Source organism: Labeo rohita, chromosome 9, assembly GCF_022985175.1.
Source record: "Labeo rohita strain BAU-BD-2019 chromosome 9, IGBB_LRoh.1.0, whole genome shotgun sequence".
NCBI classification, from domain to species: domain Eukaryota; kingdom Metazoa; phylum Chordata; class Actinopteri; order Cypriniformes; family Cyprinidae; genus Labeo; species Labeo rohita.
Genome location: NC_066877.1, coordinates 7,604,661 through 7,614,774, shown reverse-complemented (window position 1 = coordinate 7,614,774; position 10,114 = coordinate 7,604,661). Strand labels below are relative to the sequence as shown.

At 36.3% G+C, this 10,114-nt stretch overlaps 1 protein-coding gene across 1 annotated transcript; it reads right to left on the bottom strand.

Annotated features, from left to right (window-relative positions):
* Positions 1-499: 499 nt before the first annotated feature.
* Positions 500-9,289, bottom strand: lrrc58b (leucine rich repeat containing 58b). Its single transcript, XM_051119768.1, has 4 exons — positions 8,577-9,289; positions 4,342-4,470; positions 3,317-3,594; positions 500-1,772 (listed from the first exon to the last, which is right to left on the bottom strand). The coding sequence occupies exons 1-4, from the start codon at positions 9,029-9,031 to the stop codon at positions 1,579-1,581; spliced, it is 1,056 nt and encodes a 351-aa protein (XP_050975725.1). The 5' UTR covers positions 9,032-9,289; the 3' UTR covers positions 500-1,578.
* Positions 9,290-10,114: the final 825 nt, after the last annotated feature.

Sequence of the window (10,114 nt, the reverse complement as noted above, 5' to 3'; positions counted from 1 at the left end):
AGATCTGAACCAAACCAGAGCAAAAAAAAAAGATTCTCTGGAGAGTGAATATCAATAATATTAATAAAAAAAAAAATGGTCAAACTATCAACTCTGAAATTTACCCTTTGGGAAGCTATAATGGGGTCGTTTAAAAAAAATGGGCCTGTCCAAATTTTTTGTTACAGTGGATCATACACTATAACAAAAATCAGCTCAAGACTGTATTAAACTTGTTTTATGATACTGTCTTCGGAGGTATCGCTGTAGATCTTTGGCATTACACAGACATACAAAAATGAACAAATATTCCTAAGCTGAAACTATAGAATAAAGGGAGATTTTGTGTCGCATTCATGCTCAAAACACCATGGTAATGAAAAGTTTGGTTCGGTTTCACTAGTAATTCTGTTAAATATCAAGATTTGTATACAACAGGACTGTAGATATGTTGTGAAATCTGACTTAATTCCAGAAAAACATGCAACATTAATTTAAAAAAAACTGACCCATACACAAATGACTATTATTATTTTTATTATAGTACTCTACATAAGAAGTGCAAATACATTTTTACAAACCATTAGAGGAGTGAATGTTATGCAAATCTGCCTTCATCATATTAAATAAAATACATTCTATCTTGTCACTCATGTAAAGAAAATATCATAAAAGATTATTTAGTATAAAAGCCTTAGATATGAATTTTAAAACTCTGTGAAATAATGATTGCATCAGTTATTTGCATAGTCAATATTGGTTAAGCCTAAAAGTGTAAGGCACATGTGAAGAAACTAAAAAAGTGAGCGAGTTTATAAAAAAGTCTGGAAAATTTCAGTTTAAAAAGAAATGCCACAAACACTTCACAAATTTGTCCATTGGCTCTGTAACAATATCATATATTTTATATTAATGCAGAATGAAGAATTAACCTTCAAAACAAACTGACTAGTGACCTTTGTCACTGTTTATCTCAAGATTTTAGATGCTGCCCCAGTTTTTGAATGCAACTGCAGAGTGTCAGCGAATTCAATACTAACATGAAAGCTGAAACAAGATATTTTGCCGACACAAGCACGTTTTTGAAGATGTAGCACTGTTTTACAGTGCTGCAGGCCACGCAGTTACAAACTTTTTTCTAAACCTCTCACAAACCTAAAAAGGTTAAGTGTTCCCAATGTTTATTTTTCCTTATTCACAGTAAATCTTTGTGCGTATAATGAAAAAATTAAGTTAGCGCTCTCCTTCGAGAGACAAAGCAAACTATTGCCAAGCAAAAGATATGCATGTACCTAAACTGCATTTTCTAAATATTACAAAAGTGCAAGAGCTAAACAGACTGATGACCAAGGCATCTTAGTTAATATAACTAACAACTATTCTGAACCGCCAGTGTTTTTGATTTTGCCTTTGCAAAGCAAGGCCTTTGTAGAGAAACTATCTGCAGATGTCTTTCCCAGAATGCCACTTGCTCAATCACTTGGCAATAAGATTTGGCTTCAGCTGAGAGGTTTTCAAGCCAGCTGGCTGTAAAGTTCAATGTTCTTGCTGATAACACTGTAAGTGAGAGAGAAGACGACGTGTGCGGGGTGAGCGAGGTTATCCTAGCAGGACTCTTTGAAGGCGATCGGCAGGCACGCTGTTGTCATCGTCTGAGTCAGCGTCGCTCTGAGGGTTGGAGCTGCAGGGAGAGGTGCATTCTGGGGAGCACAGGTAGTGCATCAAGGGCAGGCGATACTTCCCACAGAAATCCACAAACTTGATGTGACGAACGCATGAGTCAAAGTAAACACCTGGGAATGAGGTGAAGAGATATACCGTGGTTAGAAAAGCTTTTTAATTGACTAAAGGCCCATTCACGCTAATGGTAAAAATAAAGACTGAAAACTCACCCAAATCTAAAAGAATAGCAGAGTTCACGTACATCTTGGAGACATCTATTTGATGTCTGCATTAACATTTTTTAGAGTGTTTGCTTATCTGCAATATATCTATACTCTGATAGCACACATACATCACAGAGACGTCTATTTAACGTCTGCATTTACGTCTAAAAGACATATTTTTTAGAGTGTTTGCTCATCTGTAATACATCTATTGGACGTTTCCTATCAGATGTCAAATAGACGTCTATTAGATGTCTTTAAGATGTTTGTGATTTAGTATGCATGTAAAACTGACATCTTACAGACATCTTACAGACATCTCTCAGACGTTTGTACACAACAGATGCTTTCTAGATCAAGAGATCTTTAACAGACATCTTGCAGACGTACGCATGCTATCTGGGGAGAGATTTCGGTTCCTAAAACCAAAAGTCCATACCACCAAACCATTTTTTTTTTTTTTTTTTTTTTTTTTTAAGAGTTCTTGTATACTTGATCCATATCAATTGAGCAGTTTAAGCACACACATTTGACATGCTCTATAGGTGTTGTCACATGAACGAAATTTCGTAGGTTTTTGTAGTTATGTTGGTTAATGCGGCAAATCCAACTTGCGACAAACTCGAACTTGTTGAGAAACATTTTGCCCTTATGTGAAATTCCCAATCGTATGGATTCCTATTGAAAAGACTACAAATCAACATGAAATGTGACTCTATCGTATGTATATGTGTTGATTAATATTTAAATGTAAATAAAAGCCTAAATTAAATGTTTATCATATAAAGCAATTACGTTTCTTTAGAAGACCTGGCTCTGCTCAATTCACGTGATTACTTTTACAATTTCTTTAAGCTTAAAAATGTTGGTTGCGTGAACTTTCAAAGAAGGGACAAAATAAATGACATTTTATATAATATTTTTTAAAAATCATGTTTGGAAGATCATACAGGTTTCAAATGATGAGTAAATTATGACAATTTTAATTTGGGGGTGAACTATTCCTTTAAATAAGAGCAAATTATTCTATATGATCATTCTATATATGATCAACATTCAAAACTGTCAAATATTATCCTTATATTGTATATCACTAAAAAAACAAAAAAAACAAAAAAAAAACTCCTGCTTAGCAGGTTGTGTCTGCCTAAATAAGTACATGACTTTAACTAACCACTTAACATGTAATAACATATTCCTCTACATTACTGCCATGTAGACATTGATTCATCTCTAGATGATAAAAGAATACGCCCTAATTTTCACATTGACACAAGCATTTTTCTGTAAAGCTGCTTCTAAACAAGATGTATTATGAAAAGCCCTTTAACAATAAACATGAATTAAATATATAAATGACTTTCATTGATTTAGAACTCTCTAGATACTTTCAGTTTATAAGTACAGTATATCTATATAAGCTTGTCTTTATCTCTTGTTTCTTCTCCCACCTGCACACTTGGGGTTGGGGCACTTGCTGGCCATGTCTAGGTAGTTGACAAGATGGCTTGGGAGGTCTTTATGCGAGTAAAGGAGGTTCTTGCTTTTGACGGTTCGGCCAGCCAACTCCAGAAGTGACGGGGGATCATAGGTCATGTCCTTGACGAAGCGTACGACCAAAGGATTGCCTCTGAGACTGAGCTCCTGAAGATGCACTAGGCTCAGAATCTCTCTCGGAAGATACGTCAACAGGTTATTATGCAGACTAAGAGAGCGCAGGGAATGGAGCCTGTGAAGGAGGAAAGAACAGCAGAATAGACATTTTATAGAAACATTTTAATATTCCTTTTATTAATATTACTTACTAAAATTACTACTAAGTATTGTAATATATCATAGAATATTAATACATGCTTTCCAGATCTTGCAGACATATGCGTGCTATCTGGGTAGGACGTTTCCTATCAGATGTCAAATAGAGATCTATTAGATGTCTTTAAGATGTTTGTACACAGCAGATGCTTTCCAGATCAAGAGATCTTTAACATACATCTTGCAGACATATGCGTGCTATCTGGGTAGGACGTTTCCTATCAGATGTCAAATAGAGATCTATTAGATGTCTTTAAGATGTTTGTACACAGCAGATGCTTTCCAGATCAAGAGATCTTTAACAGACATCTTGCAGACGTACGCGTGCTATATGGGTAGGACGTTTCCTATCAGATGTCAAATAGACATCTATTAGATGTCTTTAAGATGTTTGTGATTTAGAATGTATGTAAAACTGACATTTTACAGATGTCTGTCAGATGTTTGTACACAGCAGATGCTTTCCAGATCAAGACATCTTTAACAGACATCTTGCAGACGTACATGTGCTATCTGGGTAGGACGTTTCCTATCAGATGTCAAATAGACAGATGTCTTTTAGATGTTTATGATTTAGAATGTATGTAAAACTGACAAAACAACAGCTTTTTTTGCCCTAAAGGACATTTTGTTAGCAAGAATTTACGCAATATCTCAGACTTACTTGTTGAGTTGAGGTGGGACACTCTGGATGCGATTATCACACAAAACTAGGTAATTTAGGCAGGGTAAGTTAGCTAGTTCAGCAGGGATGGAGGAGATCAGGTTACCGCCCAGATACAACAGCTCTAAGCTAGAAAAAGAAAGAAATATTATAAATATATAAGCAAAAAAAAAAAAAAGTCAAAACAGTGACAAAATAACAGTAAGAACATATTAATATACTGTATACTGTAACTAAACTTAAATAATCTTACTTATTTGGGCCCCCCTGGAAGTTTGCCAGTGTCCTCTATATGGCCCATCTTTGTAATAAGAACAACTGTGTTAAAGTACATTAAAAACCAACAGTAATTCTGCGCTATGGTTACTGCCACTGATATAGGATAAAGTGGAAGTTTCTTTAACTTGGTAAGGAAGCCTTCCAGTGAGGAAATGCAATCATGCAAAAAACAGCTATGAGGAAATCGTTTAGCCTTTAGCTGTTTTTAAGCCAATACAGATCAATGTTTCACGATAAAGAAGATATCTTCTGCAAACATCCTGTGTGTCGTGTCACAAACACTTCCAGCCTAGACAACACACGTCCACTACTCTATGGGATGACTAGTTTAAGTACATAGTTTTGTACCTTTGTCTTGTTTGCCTCGAAGGAAAGTTTGTGACATTGTGATTCATCACAGCTGACTTACAGCTGATTTAGTTTATAGCTTGGAATCTTTATTGAAACATTTTTCAAACCCCACGGAAATGAAAAGGGATTCTTCTTCTACAAAAGAATGAGTCGCTGAGAGCACAGGAGTGAGAGATCTTCTACCGTTTTACCCTACTGGCCACTTTGTCCATTTGTTGTCGTCCCTGAAGAGAGGCATTCATTTTTACTTTAATACCTCATTCCCTTCACCAGCCCATCTCGGCTTAGTCTCTACAATTACCACAGCAGGCAGAGATGGCAAAGGGAAAAGAGGCCCAGATTTCTTGAAAAGGACCAACTCTGAGTGTAATGTGGGCCAACAGGGCACATCTCTTTATGATGGGATGGCTCGCAGCCAAGTCGGCCTCAGCAGAGACACGGTTTCAGCACGGCTCTACTGAGGCCTCATGGCAAACTGATCCTCTCTGAGAGTTCCTATTCACTTTCACTGTCTCAGCATGAGCCAAAGCCCAAATCAGAGACTTTTCTGTGGTTGGCCGAAAAGAAGCACTTTACTGTCATGACATTACAACTGGATTTCAAGATAAGCAGATGATACTTGTATTATAAGTGCACTACCATTCAAAAGTTATAGGAAGAATTTCCTACTCACAAAGGCTGCATTTATTTGATCATAAGTGTTTTATAATTCAATATATTTTAAATGATGCAAGGCTGAATTTTCAGCATCATTACTCCAGTCTTCAGTCACATGATCCTTCAGATCCTACAGCTGCAGACTGTATATGATGTTGTCTAGTATTTCCCATATCAGTCATTGCCACAATCACTTAATCATCAACCTTTGGGGTGGTGGACTGTGAGTCACACTCTGGTAATTCAATTTCCTTGACATCACAAAAGGTGTTTATTAATATGCACGTGACTAATAATTAAGACAATATTGATAAGATCTGGAATAAACTTGCCAGCATAAGGAAGCAGGTATTTGGTAAACAAAGATTAGGCAGAGAACTTGTAAACACTTCCAAGCCTTGAACCACATGAACCAACTTCGAGATAAATCACAACATCACAAAAAAAGAACTGAAAACTGGAAACTAGACAAATCTATAGACTACTACTACTATTTTATGCAGTATGATTTAATCGGCTAAACGATATGACAATTTTTACTCTCAGTGCCTGATTTAAATAAAAATACAAATTGAAAGAAGAAACTGTTGAATGAAGTTGTTATTTTTGTTTTCTTTGCTATTTTCGTAGCTTCATAACATTACGGTTGAACCACTGATGTTACATGGATTATTTTAATGATGTCCTTACTACCTTTCTGGGCCTTGAATGTGTCAGTTGCATTGCTGTCTATGCAGGGTCAGAAAGCTCTCAGATTATTTTGGGTGAACTATCCCTTTAAATCTCATATTGCCTTTGATCATTTAGTAAAAACATGCAAGTAATCAAATGTGAAGCTATAAACTTTTTAATATTATATACTGAGAATAAGATCACCTAAAGCACTGTAGCAGAGAACTGACAGCATACAAGCTACACTTAAAACGGCTATATCCCCTGGGTCCTAGTGCAGACCCATTTTGTGTGGGTGTCCCGACTGTTCAGGACACCGTTTAGTTGGCACTGTGACAGAAGTACTGAGAAAGAACTCAGGAATACTCTAAAGAAGCTGACATATGAAGAGAACAGAGGAAGATAATCGTCAACATGACCTCTTTTTTGCACTCAATGCACTTTGTTCAGAGCACAAGGTATAAATGGAAAAAGGCAGCCTTGCCTTTTGGATCATGCACTTCTAAAGTTGCATCAGCTGGAACATAATGATTTGCTTTGCAGCAGAATCACAGCATGTTACATTCCCAGTTATTAACTGATGAATTGTCAAGCCTATTTCACATTCCTCTGCTGTTTTATTCTCTTGTACTTCTTTGGTGCAGCATAGAAAGCCTGTGTATTAGTATGGGACATACATCCAGAATGGAATATTAGAGTCCCTAATAAATTAAAGATGAAAGATGAGTCCTTTTTCTGGTTTAATCTATAAATTATCTGTGACTGATCACAGGTCATATTATTTTTTTTAGAAAATCTATTACCAGTCATGCTTTTGGACAAGTTGGGTAACTTCTGCTGACTTCATATCCGGCTTCACACACCTCTCAAAATCCCTACTGTTGTGTAATCAGCTGTTGTGACTTTCATAAGTCCATCATGACACAGTCAGAACAGCTGCTTTCGCACAACACATTCGCTCCTCATCTTTTGTCAAATAACCAGTAATTGCCATTTTCAACACCTGAAACATCCATAATCGGTCAACCTACACATCAGCAGGGCCATTCCTGTTATACAGACTCTGTAACTCTGTAACTTTAGATATATACTCTGGTCGAATTCAGATTCTTAAATTATAAGTTACTCAGACAATGATCAAGCTTATTTTTGGTCTTAATTAGGCATCATTTAGATTACTAACATTTTACTATTTTGTATGTAATGTATCTTTTGTTAAATATTACAGATGACGCCACAAGGATGTGATTTTCCATGTGTTAAATCAAATAACCAGGCACGTTTAGTCAGTAAAGCCAGTACTTTGATTAGTAGTAAATCTCCATCACGTGTGTTCAGCTGGAGCCGCAAATCACTGACAAGCTATGATTTATGCGATTTATTGTGCAGCCCTACTATTTACTGTCTTTCCCACCTAAAATGATGTCACTTCCTGAAGTATGACGTCATTATGTGACTAGAAAGTTGGCGCATGTACATGGCAAAGTTGACAACATCTGCTCAGTGTAGTGAAATTATGTGAAAATTAGATAATGGTATCATTTCTATATTTGCAAAATAATAAGTTTGCTATTTCGTCCATCATATTAGGAGATATAAAATTACACTGACCTAGAAAGTTAAGCTAATCTAATCATTAGACTTTAATTACACAGAGGAAACCTGACGTATGGCATTCCTCTAAAGAGTAGCTTCCTCGAAGATCCCTACTAGTGCTGTCAAACGATTAATCGCATCCAAAATAAAAGTTTTTGTTTTATAATATGTGTGTGCATACTGGGTATATTTGTTATGTAAATATACACACATACAGTATATATTTTTTACATATTTTCATATGCAAATATATACATATAACTATACTATATATAAATATTTTAATATATAAACATTTTTCTTAAATATATACATGTATCTGTGCATATTTACATAATAAATATACACAGTACACACATATATTAGGCCATGTAAACCAAAAGTATATTTTGAATGCGATTAATCACGATTAATCGTTTGACATCACTACTCGCCAGTGTTGCCAAGACCACGGTTTTCCAGCAAATCTGGGCTACTTTATCACTGTTTCCGCGGGTTGAAGCGACAACAATAACGTGATATTTTGCCCCTGGAATGTGACTTTTACCGGGGACCCTCCCGAAACACGACTGGACTAGTTTTAAGTAGCAATTGGGCAGGTTTTGTTGTGAAAATCTGGCAACCCTGCTACTAGCAATGTTTTGAGACAGCCAAGGTGTGTGTAGATGTTCGTGTATTACCTGGCGAGACTATCAATCTCTGCTGGGATGCTCTTCAGTCTGTTTCCTCCCAGCGACAGTGACTGTAGTCGCAGCAGCTGCAGACACTGGCTCGGCATCTCCTCAAACCGGTTTCCACTAAAGTTTAACACTTCCAGCTGCAGAGAGCCAAAGTCTTTGGGCAGAGAAAACTCATTTAAACGGTTATTCTTGGCTATGAGCGTTTTGAGTTTAGTCAGTCGGGTGATGTCCTCGCAGATGACCGACAACGTGTTGTTACTGATGTCGAGAAACTCCAGGTTAGAGAATAAAGAGACGGACTCGGGCAGATTCGTCATTCGGTTGTAACACAGGTACAGTTGTTTCGTGTCTTTCCGACGTTTATCGCTGACCGTGTCTAAACTATTATTGTTTAGATTCAAACGGGACAGATCTAAAACACCCTCGCTGCTGCAGGCTCCTTCAAAACCCTCCATTTTAGTAGCCGATAACGCAAAAGAGACCCGCTTCTTCTGCCTCAAGCTGTTTCCAGACACTTCGACTGAGTTTACTCCCAACGCCAAGCGTCCCGAACGTCCATGTGTAACCTAAATTATTCGGCCTAATGGCAGCATTCACACATTACAGTTATCAAAGACGGTCTGTGAAGCGTTCACTATTTAACATTCATGTTTCGGGGCTAAACTGGCGTTTGGCTCCGCCTGATTGTATTAACCCTTTACTAGAACTAGCGAGAGAAAAACAGTGAACTCTATACGTTGCCTAACATGTTTTATAATACAAATAACCCGAGCAAACTTTCCCTTCTTCTCTCTAAGATCGACATGTCCAGTCTCTTCTCTTTAAAATCCGTGAAATTAAATTATTTATTTTCTTTAGTTTTTAGGGTTCTTTTTGGTGGTTATGCAAGCACAGCTTAGATTTCATTATATAAGAAGTCAGTGAGTTTCTTTGCTTAACCTATCGATCATCTGTTTTATCTACACGGACAGTTCCAGATGGTATAGAGCTTTCATAAATATGCCTGTTTATTTTTCACAGATTGATTTCTTTTTACAAGGCTGCACTTGAATGCGGATATTTGTCCAATCATGTTTTGTAATTGCTTTTTCCCAGAAACTAGTGTTTGCTATAGATAAATGTATTAAAATAGCAACTGAAATGAAGCTGAAATAAAATAAGATAAATAAGATTTGGCTTACATCTACATTGTAAATATAATAGGCTATATATATATATATATATATATATGTAATTATGTTTTTTTGTTGTTGATATTTTATTACATTTTTTAAAGGTAAATTAGAGGTAAGAGGACAACTATCAAAGTTATGGATTCATCAGTTTGAATATACATTGAACCAAAAACTTATATACTAAGTACACTGTAAAAAACAATTTGTTGAGTCGACTTCAAATAATTTGTAACCTGGCTGCCTTAAAATATTAAGTTCAGTCAACTCAAAAACAGTTTATTCAACTTGAAATGTTAAATTTTACCAAGTGACAACTTAGATATTTGAGTTGAATCAACTTCAAATTTTAAGGCAGCTGGGTTA